This window comes from Typopeltis vanoorti, chromosome 22 (genome assembly GCF_054136105.1).
Source record: "Typopeltis vanoorti isolate ZY-2024b chromosome 22, IOZ_Tvanoo_1.0, whole genome shotgun sequence".
Lineage (NCBI taxonomy): Eukaryota > Metazoa > Arthropoda > Arachnida > Uropygi > Thelyphonidae > Typopeltis > Typopeltis vanoorti.
In genome coordinates, this window is record NC_143570.1 from 54,852,532 (window position 1) to 54,877,995 (window position 25,464).

At 36.3% G+C, this 25,464-nt stretch overlaps 2 protein-coding genes across 2 annotated transcripts in view; one reads left to right on the plus strand and one right to left on the minus strand.

Moving 5' to 3' along the window:
* LOC150094426 (S-methyl-5'-thioadenosine phosphorylase-like) overlaps positions 1-23,644 on the plus strand; it is a 97,382-nt gene extending 73,738 nt beyond the window's left edge. The window contains exons 8-9 of the mRNA XM_090412315.1: positions 2,485-2,607; positions 22,846-23,644. Coding sequence (XP_090268441.1) covers positions 2,485-2,607; positions 22,846-22,881 — 159 coding nt within the window. The 3' untranslated portion in view covers positions 22,882-23,644. The remainder of the gene's footprint in view (positions 1-2,484; positions 2,608-22,845) is intronic.
* LOC150094427 (dipeptidyl peptidase 1-like) overlaps positions 23,533-25,464 on the minus strand; it is a 68,406-nt gene continuing 66,474 nt past the window's right edge. The window contains exon 7 of the mRNA XM_090412313.1: positions 23,533-23,983. Coding sequence (XP_090268439.1) covers positions 23,659-23,983 — 325 coding nt within the window. The 3' untranslated portion in view covers positions 23,533-23,658. The remainder of the gene's footprint in view (positions 23,984-25,464) is intronic.

The window sequence follows — 25,464 nt, forward strand, 5'->3', positions numbered from 1 at the left end:
AGGGAAGGATCTAAGTGGAACAGTTCATTTGTTCGCTGATGATGCAGAGTTGGGTAGGACGATAGTGAATGCAGAAGATGTCAAAATCTTGCAGGATGACTTGGATTGATTAGAGTTCTGGGCTAAGGAGAATGGATGTCAATTTAATGTGACAAAATGTAAGGTTATGCATTTTGGGGTGAAAAGATTAGCAGCAGTATACCACATTGGTGGAACTGTACTCTAGGAGATTGAGGCCAGGGACTTGGGAGTGTTGGTGGATAGGGAGATGAAGTTTGGGGGGCACATTGCAAAAGTAGCTAAATCAGCTCATCAACTCACTTGGTTGTTGAAAAATACCTTGATGAGCAGAGACAAACAAGTTATTGTACCTCTGTACCGAGCCTTGATAAGACCTCATCTTGACTACTATGCCCAGATTTGGTCATCTAGGTTCCTTCTTGATGGGAAGGAGGTGGACAGGATCCAGAGGCGAGTGACTAAGATTATAGCAGGTCTATGGAATGAACCATATGAGAACAGGTTGAAGATTTGTGGGTTGCAGAAACTAGTTGATAGGCGGAAAAGGGGAGATATGATTGAGACATTCAAATTGCTAAAGGGATTCTATAGGATTAATTCAGAGGATATTTTTGAGATCAGGACTGGTGGTGGTGGGAGAACTAGGGGACACCTATGGAAGCTGGGGTGTTAGAGCTGGGTTCTTTACTTTTAGAGGTAAATGAGTGGAATAAGCTGCCAGAGTATGTTGTGGGTGCTATGACGGTGAGTGAGCTCAAGGCAAGGTATGATAGATACTGTGAGAATGTCTTATAGTTGTGTGGACATGATGTTTAGGGCCTCCCTCAATGAGTCTAAGGGCTCCCTGGAGTCGCCTGTAATAATAATAATTATATTTTGATAGTTAAAAAATGTTTTTCTTATGTAAGATAAATTAAGTTGATTGTGCAAATATTTCATATTTAGCTAATGAAATATTTGTTTAAAAATGATAGCCATTAGAGGTTATTGTTCTTTCATACTTTTTGATTGGAATTTGTGCACAAGCTATATTAATAAAAAATTTTATGTGAAATACGTTTTTTTTTTTTCTTTTTTTTTTTTTGCTTGACAATGCGAGCCCTTTGTTAAAATTTCCATAGCTCACTACTGTATATATCTGATATTTTTATTGGTATCTATTATTCAGAGCATGGGCTCAGATGATGTGCATTTATGCTTGTGTGATGGTACTTAATTAAGCAAATTACACACTTCTGTTCTTAAATTTATTATTTAATTTATTTCTTTGTTTATAGCTTGACTTTCTCTATTTGATATCTCATTTGCTGTGATTAAATTTGATATAATGTTCTGAGTAATAGTACTGCACTGCAATCCATGCATTTTGGAAATGGTGTCCTCTAGTAGCAGCATGTTAAGGCATGCTGAAAATCCTATAATTTACTTTTGTACTGAGGACAGTTAAATGTTGGGGGAATTGTTTCCAAATTAGCATTGTGTTTCAGTTCACAAGACATGTCTAGATTTCATTTCAATTTGCTTTCTGAATAACCAGAAAGAAAAAAATATATTGTCCAGACACGAGGTATTTATTTGTCATCTAAAACAGCGCTTCCCAAACTGTGGGCCGTGGGTTTTGTTGAGGGGGGGGGGGGTCGTGAAATAATGAAAACAAATTTGAAATCTTTTAAGACGAAGGAGATTTTTTTTATCTTAAAAGAAACATATTTAATTTTTATTATTTGTTATTTTTTTATATTTTAATGGAACAAAATCATACATTGGTTCACAAATTTTGCTTCCTGCATATTTTCGGCACTTAATAAATATTAGTAAATATATGCTTATTTATATAAGTTTCATTGCAAAGCAGAAATCTAAGAATTGCAGTTTCAAATATTTTACCTGATATTGACTTTTTGTGTAGCAGTATTGAAACACGTCCATCACATGAAATTGTTATTAAACTTATTTTATGTTTTTAATTCTTTCTTTATTACTCGTTTTATGTTTCATGTGCTTGTAGTACAAATGTACAATAACAATATATCTATATAAAAATATGAGATGTGCCATGTAAGATGATAAAAATGTAATATTTGCATTTGATTTTTGCAATATTCGCTGTGTATGTTTTGTATTGAATATAAATACAATAAATATTATAATAATATATGTCTATATTACGATTTTTTCTTTCGAGGGGAGGGGCATGAAATATTTTAATTTTTCCAAAGGGGGCCTTGACATCCAGAAGTTTGGGAGCGCATTACACTTCCTAGCTATGTTTTAGATTCCAAAACATAACTAGGAAGTATAATGTGGTTGATATATTTCATCCACCATGTTGCTGTTAATATTTAAGGCAACTATACCTTGTGTGTTCATGTACTTGAAGCACTTTCTGTGCTGGTTATTAAAAATAATGTTAAAGAATTGAGGTGCATATTTAGTAAATAAAGATGTATTATTATTTTGTAGGTAAATGTAGACATGGTACTGAATACCATGAAGAGCAATTCTGTTAAAGCCACACAAATCTTGCTTAATTCCATACCAAAAATTGCTTCTAGAAATTGGCACCAAATTCTGAAAAACAACCAGGTAAGCATTAAGCAGTATTGTATTTCTTGCATATAATAGTTATAGGAGTTCTTAACAATGATTATTAATATGTGAATAGAAAAACGGACTATCATTTTAATAATAATGAGGAAAATATGAAATGCATTAGAAATATCTTTCTATAAAATCTTAGGAAGTTTTTCCACTGGGTTATCAAGTAAATTTTTTTAATAGTAAATTATAACAAATTATATTCTTGTTTAAATCTCATACCCCAGTGTAAGCAAACAGTTTGCACTTGAAGTATCTGCACAACTAAGCTTTTTATATATAGCTGTTAACTTCATGTTATTTGCCTTAACACCCCATTATGCAAAGTATACTTCCTTTTGAACATGTATATTGTGATGCATTATGGGAAGGGTCACTCCCCCAGACCAGTTTCAACCTTTATTAAGGTGTCCTCATTGGAAGGTAGATCCAAGAAGATACCAAGGTATCTTCTTGGATCAATGCAGAAGTCATCTTTTCCATATACAAGCAGGGGCAAATTATCTATGCTTGCTGCGCAAGCTCATTAATTGAGAAAGAAGTAATATTTATTTGTTAATAAATGCATGCATTTATAAGCATTCCATTTAGGCTTTTATTTTTGTAGACAGAAGACGTCTTAAGCTTGCACGGCAATAATTGAGCTTTGCATTGTGTATCAAAGGCTGCTGCTTGCTTGTCTAGTCAAAGCTACCTTGGCTTGCTCGGTTGTAGGAGCTTCCAGGTCCTCGCAGCAGCAGCACTGTGATTTCATGCATGTGCAAAGATTGTGAGAATTACAGAATCATTGCTTTAATTTCACATGCAAGTTAAGTTACGCTGAAAGTGATCTGACTAAGGTTGGAGCCATATGTCAATAGAGAAATGCTGTAAGAACAGGCAGGCTTTAGGAGAGGTAGAGGAACTAGAGACCAAATAGCAAACATGAGAAGGAAAGAACAAGAGAATTGAAGAAGGAAGAAAGCTTGTATTCCCATTGACCTCATTACAATCCACAATCTGTGGATTGTAATGAGGTCAATGGGAATACCTGAACATCTAATTCTCTTGGAAGTTTTTTCCCGCTTGGTTAGACTATAAATTATATACAGTCATACCCAGACTTATGCGAATCCAGAGTTATGCGGTTTCTTATATGTACGTATTCCCGTCCCGCTTCACCACTAATAGTATCATTCAGGCGCCGGCCACATTCACCAGTGTTGCACATGCTGTGAACAAGCACTGACATGTCTCGCGCCATCTCCATTCATGCACGATTTTTATAGTCTACAAATCTTGCGATTGTTTAATGTTATGTTCTTGATAAAAATTTTATTAAATAAAAAATAATAATGTCATCCAAAAGAAGCAAGTCCGACTCTTCTACAGCTGGCATCATCATCATCAAATTCCTACCATGTACCCTCAAGGGGGTGTACAGGATATGATAGTACTACATGAAAAAAATTACATCATTACTAACTTCCTATCTACAATTTTCCTCCAAATCAGTCTGTTACTTGTCAAGACTTCAACATTATCAGATCTTATATTTCTATCGTCTAAGGCACTTTGTACCATATCAATCCACCTATATCTTGGTCTTCCGCTAGGTCCTTTTGCTGCCAACCTGGCAGAGAACACTTGTTTTGCTAATCTTTCTTCACCCATTCTGTTTAAGTGACTATTCCACCTGAGATTAGCTCTGCTAACACATTCCTGGAGGCCGACAATGTCAAGTTCTTTCCTAATATCCTCTTTTTAATATAACATTGCCATTGATGCCATCTGTTCAGGCCTATAATCTTTCTCAGGACTCTCATATCTGCGGCCTCTAGTCTTTGGTCAAGTGTTTTACTTCTGACCCAGCTCTCAGATCCATAAGTTAAAACTGGTTTGAACACTGTCTTGTATACAGCTAATTTAGTGTTCAGACTAATTTCTCTCTTATTCCATATGAACTTCTTCAGTTGACTTCCCACCATACCAGCTTTGCTGATTCTGTTGTCTATTTCTATATTTAATTTACCATCTTCACTAAAAATCGTGCCTAAGTAGCTGAAATGTTTTACTTGTTCACAGGTTCTCAATTCAGAACACAGTTGACATTTTCAGTGATTCTGCCTATTTTCATTGTCTTTGTCTTTTTATTGCTGACCTTCATACCGTATCTATTACAACAGTTATTCAATTTAGTCAGAGAATCTTGCAGACTTGTAGCGGATTTATTTAGAAGTATAACATCATCCGCATAAAGCAAAGAGCTGACATTAACATCATCTCCAATTTTGATATCATGTTTAATACTACTTTCCTTCATAATGTGATCCATATAGATAATGAATAACAGAGGGGGATAATGTACATCCTTGTCTCACCCCCAGATTTAACATTAAACCATCTTCCTGTACTTCCTTCAATTCTAACTGCTGACTTACAACTCAGATAAAGACTGAGTATTGCTTGATATAATGCCCCATTGACACCATATAACTGCAGCGTATTGAATAGCTTCTCTCTTGGCACCTTGTCATATTCCTTTTCCAAATCGACAAAACTTAAATACAGATCTTTGTTATATTCCCATGCTTTCTCGACTATTTGTCGTAAAGTGAAGATCTGATCCTGACAGCCTCTATTTGGCCTGAATCCAGCTTGTTCTTCACCCAGCTTTTCTTCCACAATTCTTCTCAACCGTTTCTCAAGTATACATCCATAGATCTTGCCAGGAACACTCAGTAGGGAAATACTTCTGTAATTCTCACATTCAATTTTATTTCCCTTTTAATATATGGGTACTATGAGAGCTCTATTCCAATCATCGGGAATTCGTCTCTCTGTCCAGGGTTTCTGAACTATGCAGAAACGGTGGTATATAAGATTTTTATACCACCATACTGCAGTCTCCTGCTGTCTTTCCACATTTCAAGCCTTTGATGGCTTTTTCTACTTCAAGCATGGATATGTATTCCCTGACTGCATGCCTATTCAGTGTTTTTTACCACTGTGCTGTCATCACTGCTTGTTTCATTTAGCAGTTTTTCAAAATAATTACTCCATACTTCAGGGATATCTTTTTCTCCCATTTTCATGTTGCCTTTATCATCTCTAACTCCTTTTACAGCACTCTTTCCTCCATTCCTAAGCGTCTTCAACAACCTCCAGAATATTTTGCCACGGTTGTGATATTTATTTTCTATATTCTTACCAAAGTCCTCCCATGACTTTTGTTTAGCTAGTTTTACACAGGGTTTAGCATTCTTGCATTTGTCTCTATATTCTCTAAGAGCACAAGCTGACTTATTTGCCAGGAACTTTTGATATACTTTCTTCTTTTCCTTCACTGCCTCTTTAACTTCTTGTGTCCACCATGGAGTTTTAATTTTTCTATCCTTGCAGACAACTTCACCACATGCCTCTAGCTGAATCAATCAGGGCTTTCTTCAAGGGCTGCTACTGAATCTACAAGGTTTGATTCCTGTTCTCAAACGCTTTCATTTTTTTTTTCAATAATCTTTGTGTATGTTAGTCTACATTTCACATCTGAGAGCTGCTGAACTTTTATTCGCTTTAAAACTTTCTTACATTTCATTCTTTTCAATATGAAATTCAATTTTATCCTGCTCAAGACTAAATAGTGATCACTTTCAATTTCAAATCCTCTGTACACTCTGGCGTCCTGCACCAGGGAGAAAACATCACTATCAACAATAACATAGTCAATGAGACTTTAGAAAAAGCAACTGACAACAACTGTCAGTTGCTTTTTCTAAAGCCTCAAAAAAATTCCTCCACTTTTACCTTAGTGGAACCTTCTGTGGGACCATAGGTACAAATAAGTCTCATTGTCCACTTCCTCATTCTGATATTTTTCCACATCACTCTACTTGAGACTGACTACCATTCAAGAAGATTAGCCGTGTATTTTGTGTTTAATGTTATGGCTACTCCTTCTTTTCCTTGATTGTCATTGCCTGAATATAACATTTTGTATTTATTGCCCAGAAAGATCTCACCAGTTTTGGTCTTTTTTGTTTCAGTCACCCCTATTATGTCGATCTGGTACTTATCTAATTCCTCAGCTAGATCCATTTCTTTGCCATTCGGGCTTCTTATGTTGATAGTACTGATCTTTAACTCTGGTCATATTGAGTTTAAGTGTGTTTTCAGATTTGTTCCGATAGCTGACTTTTCGCTATTCGTCCTGGCGAAAACAACGGGGGCCTTGTTTAACCTGCCGATGCCCCAGCTAGCACGAAATTTTGTCATGTTGTACCATCATTTTTTATTTTGGTTTAACCAATAAGAATACAATTTGGTCGGCTAAATCCCAAATTGCCAGTCCATCCTCGTTCGTTTAGTATCCAAGTAGATACCCAACAGGGTGCACCACGAGAAGGTGAGGATTGGAAATTAGGTCAGAAGCCCTGGTCAGTTCTCTGCATTCCTTAAAAGGCTATGTGGAAGTCTCCTTTCATTTATACAGCTTTGACCCTTAAGCACCCCCTACAGCTAGCAAGAAAAGAAAAACATTGACTTTGGAAACAAAACTCAACATTATTAAGGATTTTGAAGTCGGAATGAAAATTTGGAGCTAGCAAGGAAGTTCGATCTACAGGAATTCACAATAAGAACAATCATAAAAGAAAGGTTTACAGATTTTGGAGGACATAGATTCTAACGAGGAACGAATTGTAGCCACAAGGAATAAAAAAATCATTAGCTTGCTGTGAAGAAATTTTGCGTGACAAGAAAAAGACATTATGCCATCAGACGAATCTATTAGATTTTATGAAACCATAGACATAGAAATAATTTTTTTTTTTTATGTACGAAAAAGTACAATTATGATTATATTTCTTAAAAAAAAATAGGTGTTTTTGTAAACTTTTGGTCCCAATTGTATGTTTGTATATATAAATTACATGCAAAATTATACCCTGAGTTACACGAATTCGACTTACGAGCTTTTTGTTTGTCCCACCTACCGCGTAACTTCGGAGCTTTACTGTATTTAGTTTAATCCTTTATCAAAGTGTAAGCAAACAAAGTTTATGCCTGAAGTATCTTCAGGACTGTGGCAACTCATGGCAAAGGTGGACTGAGTTCACATCACTTTCCTTAGTATCCCATAATGCTATGCATTATGGGAAGGATCACTACCCAGACTGGTTTTGACATTTAATGAGGTCTCTTCAGTGGGAGCCAGAACCAACTGGCATATGGAAATATGACTTCTGCATTTTTTCAACCTTGGTATCACCTCTGGGCTCCCACTGAAGAGACCTCAATAAAGGTCGAAACCGGTCTGGGTAGTGACCCTTCCCAGAATGTATAGCATTATACATGACCACAAGGAGATATGCTTTGCATTATGGAATACTAAGGAAAGTGATGTGAACTCAGTCCACCTTTGCCATGAGTTGCCCCAGTCCTGAAGATACTTAAGGCACAAACTTTGTTTGCTTACACTTGGATAAAGGATTAAACTAAATATATATCTAATTCTCTTGATAAGAGAGCTGTATGACAACCAAGAAGCTTCAGTAAAGACATTGTTCGAGGGGGAGGGGGCGGGAAAGGGATGCAGCAAGGTTGAATGCCATCACTGTACCTTTTTAATATTTATAGTGAATATATTATGAGAATAGCTGATTTAGACAAAGATCCAGCTGGAATTAAGATGGGTGGCAGAAAAATAAATAATTTAAGGTATGCAGATGATAGCAGAAACTAAGGAAGATCTGAAGCTGTTGATTCTATTGTTTAAGACAAAGTAACAAATCCAGGCTTAATTTAAACATCAGCAAAACAAAAGTGATGGCTTCTGGCAATTTAAAGGAACTTATAATAGATGAAATAAAATATAAATCATTATGATTTACTGGAGTCAAGAATCAGAAATGATGGTAAATGTGAAGATGAAATTATAAGAATAGTCATGGGGGAAAATAAAAAAAAGCATTGTTAAACCTGACAAAAATTATGAAAGATAGAGCTGTGAGTAAGGCCTTGAATGTTAGAATTGTGAAAGCTGAATTATTAATGCGACAGACAGACAGAAAGCAAATTGATTCATTTGAATTATGAGTGTGGAAGAGACTATTAAGAATCCCATGGACTGCAAGAGACTTTATATTCTCCAACGACCAATAAGGTTTTATTGGTCATTGGAGAATATAAAGACAGAATGTTCCTTGGGGCAATGATCGCTAAACAGAAGTTGATGTCCTTTGGACATATTATGCGAGTTGATGAATTATGTTGGGGAAGATTGAGGGAATGAGAAGAGAAGGAAGACCACAAAAGAGTTGGATGGACAACTTAAAAGAACTTACAATTACTGAAAAAAAGGACAGGAGGCCAAGTGGGATGGAGAGCCCTTTGTTCACAGAATCACCAAGAGTCGAAAATGACTGGATGGCACATAACAATAGATAATCAAGGTGATGTGGAGAGCTTGCAGGATTATTTAAATAGGTTGTCAGTATGGGCAAAAGATAATGGGTGTCAGTTTAATGTGGAGAAATGTAAAACTATGCATTTCAAATAGATTACAAGCTGTCTACACATTGATGGAACTGTACTCTAGAACTAAATGAAACTAGAAATTTAGAGGTGGGGTTGGTAGACAGAGTTAAAGTTTAGAAGACATGTTACTAAAGTAGCTCATAAGATTACTTGACTATTGAAGAACATGCTAACCAGTAGAAATAAGGAAGTTATTCCTCTTTATAAGGCCTCAGTATGTCCACATCTGGATTACTGTGCTCAGGTCGGGTTTCTTGGAGGATGAGGAAGTGATGGAGAAGACTCAGAGGTGAGCAACCAAGATGGTGAGTGGTCTGTGGAATGTTCCCTATGATGGTAGATTGAGCGTGGATTGCAGAAGTTGGTTGATAAGAGAACAAGAGGGGATATAATAGAAACATTTAAATTGCTTAATGGGTTTTATAGGATTGATGCAGGAAAAATGTTTCAGCACTTGGCTAGAGGAACTAGAACAAGGGGTAATCCCTGGCAGTTGAATAAAGGTTTGGTTAGTAAGGGTTGTGGGGACTAGATTTTTTTTTGGCTTGGAGAGTTGTGAATGAGTGGAATGAGTTCAAGGAAAGGTATGATAGAATGCATTGATAGTTTTATTCTCCATAGAGATGCCCATACAATAATAATAAGAATACAGGAAAACCTAGCTTAATGCGAATTCGATATATGCAATAATCAGTTAGTGCAATTGAGTGGAATGATACTATTTCCCACTTCAAGCAAGTGATTAATCATTTAACATGATTTTTTTTTGCCAAACTGCAGCAAACGGAAAAGCTGGAAGTCATTAAGAGGCATGAAAGTGGTGCTAATAATACCATGATTGTGCGAGACCTTGATGGGATACAGCTACAGTTTGAACTATATTAAATAAGAGCAAAGAATACAAAGAACAAGGAAAAGTTGCTACTGCTTCTTTAAGCATGCAGTAGCAATAGAAGCCATTTAATGGTAGAGTTAGAGCATCTTCTATCATTCTGGATTGAGGATTATAACCAAAAATGAATACCTCTTAGTTCAGAGAATATTCATGCAAAAGCTTTCAATATTTTTACCTCATTGAAAGAGACTAAATTTCAAGAGGAATGTGAAAGCTTTACTGTGAGTTTAGAATGGTTCGACTGTTTTAAAAATCGAACTGGACTGCATAACATAAGAATAACTAGGGAATCTGCTAGTGCTGATAAAGATTCTGCGACCAAGTTTCCTGAAGAATTGCAAAGCATAATTCATGAGGTTTGATTATGACGATCAGCAAATATTCAGTGTTGATGAAATTGGTCTCTTTTGGAAGCGTATGCCAACAAAAACTTGCCTAGCTAAAACTGAAGTATCTCAACCAGGATACAAAGTATCTAAGGATCATCTTACACTTTTATTAGGAGGCAATGCAGAAGGAAACTTTAAACTCAAGCCTATGTTAGTTTATCATGCACAAAATCCAAGATCTAACACAGAAGAAATCAGCACAATTGGAAAAGAACTTGAATTTAATTAACTAGATAATGAAGATGTGAGAAACATGCTCGATTCCCATACAGAACAGTTAAGCAAGAATGATCTTCTTCAACTAGAAGAACAGTGTGCATTTGAAGAAGATAAGCAGTGCGAACAAGAAGAGAATGTTACGACCAAAAAGTTAACCGCAAAAGAACTTGAGCTAGTTTTCAATCGTGTTGAACATGCTAAGGAAATTCTGTTTAATGCTGATCCTGATATGGAACAAAGTCCACTGAAATTTTGATAAATCCATTGCAAATTGCATGACAAGATGGAAAACTTGAGCACGATTCTTTACTTAATTTTTTTTGTAAAAAAGTAACTCAATCATATGTTTAGACATTAAATAAAACTTTAAGCAATTGATTTTAATCTTTAATATAACTTATACTGTAATTTTTTTTCCAAATTTATGCTAACTGAATTATAATTATTCCTGTTGTTTATTGTATTCACTTAGCTCTCGCTAAGTGAGGTTTTTTTATTATTATTATTATTATTTCGGGCGACTCCAGGAGTCCTTAGACTCATTGAGGGAGGCCCTAAACATCATGTCCACACAACTATGCGATTACATTCTCACAGTATCTATCATACCTTGCCTTGAACTCGTTCACCGTCATAGCACCTACAACAGACTCTGGCAGCTTATTCCACTCATTTACCACTCTAAAAGTAAAGAACCCAGCTCTAACACCCCTGCTAACCACACTCTTGCCCAGCTTCCATAGGTGTCCCCTAGTTCTCCCACCACCAGTCCTGATCTCAAAAATATCCTCTGAATTAATCCTATAGAATCCCTTTAGCAATTTGAATGTCTCAATCATATCTCCCCTCCTCCGCCTATCAACTAGTTTCTGCAACCCACAAATCTTCAACCTGTTCTCATATGGTTCATTCCATAGACCTGTTATCATCTTAGTCACTCGACTCTGGATCCTCTCCACCTTCTCTCCATCAAGAAGGAACCGAGGTGACCAAATCTGGGCACAGTAGTCGAGATGAGGTCTTATCAAGGCTCGGTACAGAGGTACAATAACTTGCTTGTCTCTGCTCGTCAAGGTATTTTTCAACAACCAAGTGAGTTGACGAGCTGATTTAGCTACTTTTGCAATGTGCCCCCTAAACTTCATCTCCCTATCCACCAACACTCCCAAGTCCCTGGCCTCAATCTCTTTGAGTACAGTTCCACCAATGTGGTATACTGCTGCTAATCTTTTCACCCCAAAATGCATAACCTTACATTTTGTCACATTAAATTGACATCCATTCTCCTTAGCCCAGAACTCCAATCTATCTAAGTCATCTTGCAAGACTTTGACATCTTCTGCATTCACTATTGCCCTACCCAACTTTGCATCATCAGCGAACAAATGAATTGTTCCACTTAGATCCTTCCCTATATCGTTAATGAACAGATTAAACAGCAGTGGTCCAAGAACAGAACCCTGCGGCACACCACTAGTCACAGGCCGTCTTTTGGACTCTACTCCTGAATAAACTACTCTTTGATATCTCTCCATCAACCAACCACCTATCCATCTCACCAACCCTATATCCATTCCCATATGTTGTAGTTTACGGATTAGTATTCCATGTGGTATCACTGTAAACCCATTTCCCTTATCCAGTTCAGCCGTCACCTTGTTATAAAACTTGAGCAAGTTACTGAGGCATGATCTACTCTTCACAAAGCCATGCTGTCCCCTGTAAAGTATCTCATTGTGATCAATCCATTCCTGTATTTTTCTCTTGACTACTTTCTCCAAGACCTTCACAACGACTCCTGATATGCTGTTCGGTCGGTAATTTGCAACCGTAGTCTTGGATCCTCCTTTATGCAGTGAAACTATTTTCCCCTCTTTCCACACCTTCGGGACTAAACCAGACCTGAGACTCAGATTAAACAACATAGTCAAGGGCACTGATAATTCCTTAGCCGCTTCACGCAAGATCCGTGCTGGTATACCATCCAATCCCACAGATGTGTTCACATTAAGGTTCTGTAATAGACTAGTCACCTCCACGTCATTCATCACTATTCCCTTATAAACTAATGGTTCCTTCATTTTTTCAATGTCACCACCTGGATGATATGCTTTTGCAAAGTGCGCGCTCAGTAACTCCACTATATCGACTGATTCAGTGACCTCCTTACCATCGTCATTCCTTAAAATCATTTTGCCGTGTGCAGTTTTTTCCTTGCTTGCAGCATATTGAAAGAACTGTTTGGGATTCTCTTTTGCTTGCAAAGCTAGTTTCCTTTCATAATCTGCTTTTGCTTTTTTTACCACACTCGTTACCTTTCTGGCCTGCACTTTGTACCGTTCGTGTGCCTGCAGGTCACCCCTTTCTTTAAATTCCCTCCACAATTGTTTCTTTTTTTGCAGCTTAAGCTTAATGGTGTTATTCATCCATTTAACCCCTACTTGTTTTACTATTCGGACCCTAGGTATACAATCAGCCATAACCTCCTGTAAATGCTCCTTGACCACTTCCCATGCTCTATCGACGTCCAGCCCTTGCAGTTGTACATGCCATGGCACTGATCCAAGCAATCTCCTAAGCTTGTCATACTTGCCAGCACTGTAATTCCACATATACCCTGCCTTAATCGAAAATTCCACACCTTTAGCCACCTCCCAGGTCAAGACCTTATGATCACTCTCACCAATAGGTGGCAACATGGTCATATTCATTACAGTCAAATTCTCAGATGCTTTTACGAGGTCAAGCACTCTCACACCCCTAGTATTTTCAATTACATGCTGTCTCAGATAGTTATCCCTTAATAATTGAATAAAATCCTTTTCCTTCCTCACATGTGTCCTCTCCTCCTTCCAATCAATGTTACCATAGTTGAAATCCCCCATAATAATTACCCTCCTTCCCCTCATTTCATCAATTTCCCTATGCATACTATCTCCACCATCTATTCCATCACCTGGTCTATAGCAGCACCCAACTGTATATTTTATTCTGCCAGTCTCAATCTCACACCAAATAGCCTCAAATGAGCTCCTTTCACTATCCACCGATACATCTTCAATTTTCCTTGGCTGCAGTTCATCAGCTATCATCAGTAATACCCCTCCCCCCATTTTATTCTCTCTGTCCCTCCTAAACACACTGTAACCTACACATTCTATCCCACTAACTATATCATCTTCTGTCAGCCATGTTTCACTAATGCCAATAACCCAGGAAGAGCCAATCAAGGCCAAAAATTCTTCCTTCTTGTTCCTAATACTCCTGGCATTAGTATACATGAAATGCAGTGATCTCTTAGTCCCACCCCTATATTGATGTGTTATTCTAAATGACTCATTCCCATTTTTTGTCCTTAGTGCTGGCTCGGGTACATTATATACATTCTTACACTCATCTGTCTCACTGATGTCTGCATATGCATTCCCCCCCCCCCTCCTTGGTAGTTCTAGTTTCCCTGGTTTTGCACATCCATTTTCACTTCATTCAGCAACACTCTTTCCAGTCTCCGCACACCAAGTCCATTCAAATGCAGGCCATCCAACTTGTATAAGTCCTTTCGCCCTTCAAACTCATTCCACACCACACCGTCTGCATAACCTACGCATAACATCATTTGCGATTATGGCCCTCCTTCTAAACTCCTCTCTGTCATACCGCGGCAACAGACTAACCATTCTAACTCTGTCACTCTTTTCTTTCGCTACCTTTAACAATACTTTCAAGTCCTCTCTCATAAAAAATTTATCACCTTTCAATTCATTCGTACCCGCCACAATTATTAATTCTTTCACCCTCTGTTTTTGCACTTTAATACTCTCACTTACATCCTTAAATTTCGCACCCGGTAAGTACGATTTAGTTACACTGCCATCTATCACCCCTCTTAATAACGAGTCACCATACAACACTCTTTCCTTCATTTCAGAAACTCTCTCATTCTTACGCTGTTTATTTACGTTAGCCGAATCACTCTGGAAAGAGTTTTGCAGGTGCTCTAATTGCCGCTGCACATTTTGTATCACTGCACGTAACCTAGCGATCTCACTTCCTACAAATAGTTCATTATTTTTATCATTTAAACCATTTTCTCTCTCTGTATGGTTGCTTTCACTCTTTCTTAGATCACTGCTCTCATTGCCATCTTGTACATCGCAATTCCCTATCAAGCCACTCATATTTTCATTCACATTCTGGCAATTCTGGCTTTCTTCAACCATAACGTTGCGACGTGCCTGTTATTGATGTTATTTTGTCAAAATGAAATGTAAAGCATTTTAAAAATGCATGTATTTACTGGATTTAGATAGTTGTGTTTTATAAAAACATTCTTGTTTACGCTAATGGTGACGATATATCAGTCATTATACTTAACTTCTCACTTGCCATTTTTAAGGAGTGCACATGCTCGCCGAGGAGTTTGATGGGTGACAGAGAGAGATCTAATGGAAGTTTTAGAACGCAGGCCAGAGGAATTTTGTTCTTATGAAGTTTATATTTAGTTTTATGTGACAGAAGAATATTAATAGTAGATTCTGAAAAGGAATAGTAAAACTGAGTCTTTAAACTGGAGGATTTGAAACTGTCAACGAGTAATTAGTAAATAAAAGAAGATATTGCAGTTGATGTTCTAAAGGAATGTTTGAAGAAACATTGATTGGAAAGTTCCATCTGTCTTAAGGACGCTGGATATATTTGTTATTTCTACTGGAAAGGGCAACGGAATTAGCTCACTCTAGATGTGTTGTTTTTGAAGTAGTAGAAAACTTCTTTTTTTTCTCCGATACAAAAATTAGTAAATTGTGTGTCAAACTGAACTGTAAGAGTATTTATACTTCAGTGAGGAATAATATTGTATATTACATAAGGGTGATAAGAAAGGATCCTATAGAAGAAGAAAATGTTTATATTTTCAGAAAAGGCCTCAACAAAGAAACTATGAACATTTTGTTGTTGTGAAAACAAGGTGTTTAGTCTGGTAGATGTGGTTAAGTATATATTAAACAATCGAGTAATAGAATGAGTGAGAATAGTTTATTTTAATATTTTTGGATAAAAAATCTCTGAAGTGTAGATTTATTTTAGAAGGCCTTGGGTCCAGTATTTTGTAGTATTGTAATTTTATTTAGTATATATATTATTTTAATTTAAAATGTATATATTTTTTGTATGTTGTCTTGAGTCAGTGATTTTTCAGATTCTAAAAGAAACAGTTAAAAGTTATAGCACCAATTGGAATTGAACCCTTGTATAATTAATAATAAACACTCGGAATATTGATAATATCTTCTCTATTCATAACATATATAGTAAACAACCAAAAATAAAAGTGGTAATTCAGATGCAAAAGGTGATAGCAAAATTTTTTTTAATAAACAGTCAGAGTTCTGGATATATATATATATATTAAAAAAAAATCACGTCTCAGAATCAATAGCTGGGCATTTTTCTCTTGCTCTGTATGGTATTTAATTTTCTGAATAATTGCATTGTAAATAAGGAATATTGCTTTCAGGCTTGCAAAAGACTTTTCTAAGCTTATTCCTGTAAATTTTCTCATTGTTTTGCCTGCACATATGTAGTTAGTTGTAACTTAGCTTGTGTTCTTATATACCGTATATTATCTCTTATAATGCGATCCACGTATAATGCGAACTAGAAATTTTGTTTGAAAACTAGCCCTAAAATGCCATGTCCAAAAGAAATATAATGCGATCTGTTAATCTTGTTCCATAACATTATAAATAATACAATACGAATTAACAAAAGAAATATTTATTTTAAAACAAAATGTCAAAATCCTTTAAATTCTTCATGTCCTCATCGTCTTCTCCAATTTGTTGTGCATCATCCTCGCTTTCGTATATGACGTGATCTTCAGATCCATCCATTGAATTACTTATTCCACATTTAAGAAATGAGCGTTGAATCATTTCAGATGGTATCGAATCCCATGCTTCTTTAACCCAGCTGGTGACTAGGGTGATCTCAGGCTTCTGAAAATTCCCACCCTTTGTCATCTTCACCAAACAAGATGATATCCATTCTCTCCATTTTTCACATAAGTGATCTTTAAATGGCTTATTCAAGCTGACATCAAGTGGCTGCAAAGCGGAAGTTAGACCACCTGGTATGACTGCTAGGTCTGTACGTAGCTCACGTGCTTTCTCTTTGCTTGCCTCTGTTAAATGCACCCGGAACATATCCCAGACTAGCATGCTTTGTTGACGTAACAAGCTACCTGGACGTATGTTCCATACTTGATCCAGCCACAATTGTACACCTTCTTCATTCATCCATCCAACCTTTCTGATTGGTGCGAACAATTACACCTGGTGGAAATTCATATGCTTCGGAATTTTCTTCCTTTTAAATATCACTGTTGGCTTTAATTTGGTTCCATCTGCCATGCATGCTAGAACAACAGTAAAATGCGTTTTTTCATGTCCCGTTGCTTTTATGAAGACACCCTTTTCACCAACTGAGTTTACTGTTCGATTCCCAGGCATATGAAAGTACATAGGCGTCTCATCCATATTGCCAATTTGGGAAAGTTCATATCCATGACACTTTCGTAATTTTATGATAAATTTATGGAAGGACTGCACATTTTCTTCAAGCTGCTTTGGTAACCTCTGCGCAATTTTTGTTTGGTGTCGTAATGTTAATGCTTTGCGTTCCATAAATCTATTGCACCACCCAGGCGAAGCAAGAAAAGATGAAATACCTGGTGTGTCCTTGAATTTACCATTCTTGAGTTGTAGAGCTCGAAAACGAATTGCATTTCTTGTTGCTATAAGGACATCTTGTCGTTGCATCAAAATCCATTCATTTAGCTCTTCTTCGAGTTCTGGAAAGGAAGCTACATCTTCCTTTCCAGAACTCGAAAGGGCATGTTTCGTTTTGGGGATTTTTTCAAGACTGTCTTTTTGTTACGCCCAAAGTCTAATATTACTCTCTGCTACACCAAATTCTCTCATAGCAACACTGTTATTATGTTCTTCTGCAAACTGCATGACACACAATTTAAATCCTGCTTCAAAAGATGAACGTTTATGTTTCTGTTGGCTCATTTTCAGGCTAGGTTTGTTGAATGAATAATATTTAAAATGAACTGTGGTTAAACTGATATACCATCTATCTCACTGTGCTCTATCATTCGGCGACGGAGAGTGCATCGTATCTGCACATAATGCCAGTAATTTAAGTAACTTTATACTTACAGATACGATAAGTGTTCGGTTGCCGAATGCGAGTGGATCAAGTAGATTTGGTTGCATAGGCATTAGATAGTGTATATTGTGTGTGCGAGTCTAATAAGATGTTATATTTTTTAGGGTCCGCATATAATGCGAACCCCTAACTTTAAGTAATATTTTTTACCATAAATTTTTCGCATTATACGCAATAATATACGGTAGATATATATAAAGTTATGTGGTCAGATCAGTTAACTGTAAATAGTTATGGGTAATAAGACTTGTTGGAGGTGGACTAGAACATACAGTTCACCACTGAAATTGAAAAGCAGAACGTACTTTCTTTATGGATGTGTACTTGCACTCCTTTCTGAACTGTTATTAATATTGAAAACCACCAGCTACAGGCAAAAACTTGGTGTACTAGTTGACAGATATATATATATATATATATAAGTATAGGTAGTTTCATGTAAAATGAAATTTGTATATTTGTAAGGGTTCTTCTAACTCTACTTCTACTCTATGCAACTGATATTCTGTCCCTTGATTATTATCCTCACAGAGGACTTATTTTTAGTGAAGATGGATATTAGTGGACTGACAGCTACATTTATATCAGCAGCATATAAAACATAGCTCTGAAAAAATTAAGAGTTAGCTGACAGCATCAGTGGTAGAAAATAGTTTTGTATTTTGAACATTCACAAATACAGACTTTCTGAGGTAATATTGTCATTAAACTGGGTGAGTGATGTATATTTAGATTGATGCTCTTGAAATATTCTTACGAGATAGGTGAAAGTAAGAGCTAATTGTGTATTTAGGAGACCTGGAAATAATAAGTTGATAGAGTAACATGTAAAAAAAAAAACCCGAGTCAGCTATACTGAATGATTATTATAGTAATATCCTAGAGGCTGCCCTCCAAGAAATATTTTGATGGTGAATGAAGAGTTATTCAAGGCAGTACTGGGATGGTTGGTGGTGTTCTCTGACTGTTTGGAAAAATTCCACCTGTGTATGAGACTTGTTTTCAGTCAAAACTAGGTCTTTCTTATCATGACATTAATGTGAAGCAGAGTTATTTGGCTGAAATAGGTTAAGTGTGACATGTTAAACCAAATAACTCTGCTTCACATTATGATAAGAAAGACCTAGGTTTGAACTCAAATTATAGAACAAGAGGAATGCTTCTTAAGTCTTCAACTGAAAACAAGTCTCATACACAGGTAAGAGCTTGAATATGTACTTTACAGTTGAATCTCATTATATGCAAGGGGAAAAGGTAATAGATTATTATAGTAATTTAAGATTAATTAGGGAGCTTTATAATTTCTGGGACCTCATCAGTAGTTTTAATGATTACCAACTACAGTTGACTAACAGAGCTACCAGCAGTGTTAAATTATATTATAAGATAAAATTTTTTATCATCATCATCATCATCAAATTCCTGCTATGTACCCTCAAGGGGTGTACAGGATATGACAGTACTACATGAAAAAATTACATCATTACTAACTTCCTATCTACAATTTTCCTCCAAATCAGTCTGTTACTTGTCAAGACTCCAACATTATCAGATCTTATATTTCTATTGTCTAAGGCACTTTGAACCGTATCAATCCACCTATATCTTGGTCTTCCTCTGGGTCGTTTTCCTGCCAACCTGGCAGAGAACACTTGTTTTGCTAATCTTTCCTCTCCCATTCTATTTAAGTGACCATACCATCTGAGATTAGCTCTGCTAACGCATTCCTGGATGCTGACAATGTCAAGTTCTTTCCTAATATCCTCATTTTTAATATGATATTGCCATTGATGCCATCTGTTCACCCCTCTAATCTTTCTCAGGACTCTCATATCTGCGGTCTCTAGTCTTTGGTCAAGTGTTTTACTTCTGACCCAGCTCTCAGATCCATAAGTTAAAATTGGTTTGAACACAGTCTTGTATACAGCTAATTTAGTGTTCCGACTAATTTCTTTCTTATTCCATATGAATTTATTCAATTGACTTCCCACGATACCAGCTTTGCTGATTCTGTTGTCTATTTCTATATTTAGTTTACCATCTTCAGTAAAAATTGTGCCTAAGTAGCTGAAATGTTTTACTTGTTCCACAGGTTCTCCATTCACAACACAGTTGACATTTTCAATGATTCTGCCTATTTTCATTGTCTTTGTCTTTTTATTGCTGACCTTCATACCATATCTATTACAACAGCTATTCAATTTAGTCAGAGAATCTTGCAGACTTGTAGCGGATTTATTTAGAAGTATAACATCATCCGCATAAAGCAAAGAGCTGACATTAACATCTCCAATTTTGATATCAGGTTTAATAGCACATTCCTTCATAATGTGATCCATATAGATAATGAATAACAGAGGGGATAATGTACATCCTTGTCTCACACCAGATTTAACATTAAACCATCTTCCTGTACTTCCTTCAATTCTAACTGCTGACTCACAACTCAAATAAAGACTAAGTATTGCTTGATATAATGCCCCATTGACACCATATAACTGCAGCGTATTGAATAGCTTCTCTCTTGGCACCTTGTCATATGCCTTTTCAAAATCGACAAAACTTAAATACAGATCTTTGTTATATTCCCATGCTTTCTCGACTATTTGTCGTAAAGTGAAGATCTGATCCTGACAGCCTCTATTTGGCCTGAATCCCGCTTGTTCTTCACCAAGCTTTTCTTCCACAATTCTTCTCAACCGTTTCTCAAGTATACTTGCATAGATCTTGCCAGGAACACTCAGTAGGGAAATACCTCTGTAATTCTCACATTCAGTTTTATTTCCCTTTTTATATATGGGTACTATGAGAGCTCTACTCCAATCATCGGGAATTCGTCCCTCTGTCCAGGCTTTCTGAACTATGCAGTGCAGCCACTGTAAGACTCTTATACCACCATACTTTAGCATTTCTGGTCGAATATCATCTACTCCTGCTGCCTTTCCACATTTCAAGCCTTTGATGGCTTTTTCTACTTCAAGTATGGATATGTATTCCTGACTGCATGCCTGGTCAGTGTTTTTTATCACTGTGCTGTCATCACTGCTTGTTTCATTTAGCAGTTTTTCAAAGTAATTACTCCATACTTCAAGGATATCTTTTTCTCCTGTTTTCATTTCACCTTTATCATCTCTAATTCCTTTTACAGCACTCTTTCCTCCATTCCTAAGCTTCTTCAACAACCTCCAGAATATTTTGCCACCTTCTTGATATTTATTTTCTATATTCTTGCCAAAGTCCTCCCATGACTTTTGTTTAGCTAGTTTTACACACTGTTTAGCTTTCTTACATTTGTCTCTGTATTCTGTAAGAGTAAAAGCTGACTTATTTGCCAGGAACTTTTGATATGCTTTCTTCTTTTCCTTCACTGCCTCTTTAACTTCCTGTGTCCACCAGGGAGTTCTGATTTTTTTTATCTTTGCACACAACCTCACCACATGCCTCTCTGGCAGAATCAATCAATGTTTCCTTCAGAGTTTGCCACTGAATCTCCAAGGTTTGATTCCTGTTCCCAAACTCTTTCATTTTCTTTTCAATAATATTTCTGTATTTTAGTCTACAGTTCACATCTGAGAGCTGCTCAACTTTTATTCGCTTTAAAACTTTCTTACATGTTATTCTTTTCAATATGAAATTCAATTTTATCCTGCTCAAGACTAAATAGTGATCACTTCCAATTTCAAATCCTCTGTACACTCTGGTGTCCTGCACCAGGGAGAAAACATCACTATCAACAATAACATAGTCAATGAGACTTTTCTTATTCCTAGCCTCTTCTCTCCATGTGAATTTGTGCACATTTTTATGTTGGAACATGGTGTTAGTAATAACCAGTCCATGTCCTGAGCAGAAATCTAACAGATATTTGCCATTATTATTAGCTTTGCTCTTTTCTCCAAATTTTCCCAAAATATTTTTGTATGTCTCACAATCATTTCCTACTCTACTATTTAGATCCCCAACAAGGACCAACTTTTCCTTTTTCATTGTGTCAGTTGCTTTTTCTAAAGCCTCAAAAAATTCCTCCACTTCTACCTTAGTAGAACCTTCTGTGGGACCATAGGCACAAATAAGTCTCATTGTCCAGTTCCCCATTCTCATATTTGCCCACATTACTCTACTTGAGACTGACTGCCATTCAAGAAGATTAGCCTCGTATTTTGTGTTGAATACTATGGCTACTCCTTCTTTTCCTTGATTGTTATTGCCTGAATATAACATTTTGTATTTATTGCTCAGAAAGATCTCACCAGTTTTGGTCTTTTTTGTTTCAGTCACCCCTATTATGTCGATCTGGTACTTATCTAATTCCTCAGCTAGCTCCATTTCTTTGCCATTCAGGCATCTTACGTTGATAGTACCGATCTTCAACTCTGGTGATGTTTAGTTGGGGTTTATTTTCAGATTTGTTCCACTAGCTGACTTTTCGCTGTTCGCCCTTGTTCTCTGGCAAAAACAACGGGGGCCTTGTTTAACCGGGCGACGTCCCAGCCGGCATGAAATTTTGTCATGTTGTACCATCATTCTATATTTTGGTTTAACCAATAAGAATACAATTTGGTCGGCTAAATCCCAAATTGCCAGCCCATCCTCGTTCGTACAGTATCAAAGTAGATACCCAACAGGGTGCACCACGAGAAGGTGAGGATTGGACATTAGGTCAGAAGCCCTGGTCGGTTCTCCGCATTCCTTTAAAGGCTATGTGGAGGTCTCCTCTCAGTTATACTATATAAGTGAAATTAGTTAAGACTGGCTATAGTATTTTACAGATGTCCAGTCAGCAAGGTGATGAAATTCATACCACATTGGCATTCACATCTATGCTGCTATCCATTTGACAAAGCTTATGTATGAATAATCAGCAAAAATTTATATATTTAATATTAAATGATATGTTCATTCTTCAGGCACATATTTTAGGGAGTTAGATGCTTTAACCTGTTATATGTTTGATATATATAACTGTTTATTTTTCAGAATGAAGTCAAGTCAGCTGTTATGTTACCTCACTGAAGAAAAGTGTTGTTTAGACTTAATTACAGAGAAATAACATTCTAGTTAATTTTTTACATTGTTTTGAGACAAAATTGTTATTATATGCATGAAATGTTAAATTTATGATACATTGAATCATATCTGACTAAGAGAAAAACACTATCAGTTTTTAAATCCCTTACCAGCTAATTTTTTCAACCAAGAAAGAACTATTTATCTCAACACTGATGCTATAGAAGAGTTAAGTTATTTAATGTCATTAATTTAACATTTGAGAGACAATGTGTATTATGATATATAAAATGAGAATTCCCCCCCCCCCCCTCCCAAATACTATTAAGGCAAAAATGAAGAATACGTGTTAACTACAAGCACATGAAATTAGTTGAAGTGGAGGGATCTGTTTGTGTTGAACGGTATACAGAGGAAAAGGAGCTAATTTCAGTTGTCATTTCTAACATGCAAAATGTTATTCTAGTTTAACAGAATAACATTTTGAGACTGCTTGGTTCTGAATATATTTACATTATAGGATGTGCTATTTAAAAAATTCCCTTATTTTTTGAAGCAGAGCTTATCTAATAATATTTAATAGAAGGTGCTGTAAGTAACAACACTGAGTTTTGAAGGCATCTGAGTGTTATAAAATGTTCCTTATTGAGAAAAATATAAGCAGATCAAACTTTATTTGCATAATCATTCCACTGTAAAATTTGGTATGATGTTAAATTTATGTAAATTTTTTATATATATCATTAATAAACACTTATTCAAAACATTATTTCATTGCTAATATCATGGAATAGGCGTTGCTTCTACTGCAATAGTTTCAATATTGCATTCGTTGGTCCCACGCCTAATTCGAAAATACCCCTTTTCACCCCATGAATCTCCCCAGCTGTTCTTGACAATCCAAAATTTTACTCCACTTTTATTATCTATACCATAACCAACTAGTAACACAGCATGATTTGTTATGGCAAATGGATTGAATCCTTCCTGAAGACCAGAATGTACATAAATACCTCCAGCATAATTCATGAAATCATCATATACCTCAAAGGAGACTGCCATTGGTCCATTTTTCACTAATTCAATTTTCATTAATTCTTCATTGCAGCTGAAATAGTAACAATGAAAAGTTTTTATTATATATATCTCTTCCTATATATATGAACATGTATCTGATTACTAAGTAAAATACACCAGTGTACAAGATATAAATTAATTATAAAAAGGATGTGGTCATGAAGTGATTCCTCCGTAATTGTTGTCCTTATATTATCTCTGTGAAAAAACATATTCAACATTTTGTAGAGCAATTTTAGAAATAATGCTATATCCCTTTTTTTTTTGTGTTGGAGTATCTGAATAATTTTTGCACGCATTTGTACCTGGACCTCATTTACCCATCTAGTTCCTTAGGTGCAGTTGAGTAGCAGTGTTGATATATTCATTTCTTAGTTATAGGACCATATAAAAGGCTAACATTTAGTTAGCCTTTTATGTTCTAATCTTTAAATTTAAATATTGATCATCCATAACTATAACAATTCCTCTCAATTCCTGTGGTGCAAGATTGAAAAAAAGTGCACTGTACTACCATCAGCAAATCTATGTATTTGTACAATCAATGCAGAAGATTTTTGATATAAAAGAAAGCGAAAAAAAAACAGGCTCAGTGAAACACATTTGCAAAGATTGGCAATATACAGTGCTTGGAAAGAAGCCAAGACACAGTGTGAGGAACAAACAGCCATGTGGCACCCACCTTAATAACATGTAGGACCTTCTTTTGCTCCAATGACTGCAGCAATCCTATGGAGCATACTTGACACAATTATACAATAGCAATCAATGGAAAATTCTTCTCGTAGGCATGTAATGGGATCCTGAGCTGTTATATGTGGGGCGCATGTCCCTTGAACTCACCTAATGCTCTAGCTCATCGCACAGAATAGGACTGAAATCAGGGATCTGTAGAGGCCAGTCAAGTGTCATGACATTCATGTTCACAAAGCAGCAGCCTTATGACACAGTGCATTGTCTTGCAGAAAAAAACAAAGGTCAGTTAATAGAAATGCCACAAAGTAGGAAGCATTGCATCGTCCAGGATGTTCAGATACCTCATGGAGTTCAATGTTTGTTGCACCACAAGCAGAGGTTTGAGTGAAAAATAGGACCATACTATCATATTGACACCTTCAAATTTCGTAGTTAGGGTTATGCACTCTGAGACTTTCACTGACTATCCACAAGCTTTGAAGGTGTAGTATGATTCGTTGTGCCACTGAAGATGACACTGCACGTTGTTTCAGGTAATGTAGGGCTTGCATATTACAGTCCTACCATGAAAACCCATGTGGTGAGCATCAGTTCTGAATGTTTTTGTGCAGTTTCATGTTCCAGTGATGCCGAGAACTCTATATTTACTATGTCAGCTGACAAATGGTGGTTTCTACATAGCATGTCACGTTTGGTGAATGTAGTGGGTAGCATTTGCAGTCGACTCTTTGTGCTTTTATCTCAGTAAGATATTATTATTGATCGGTGATCTCAGATGGCTCCATATGTCAACAATTTGCTGAACAGATAGGATAG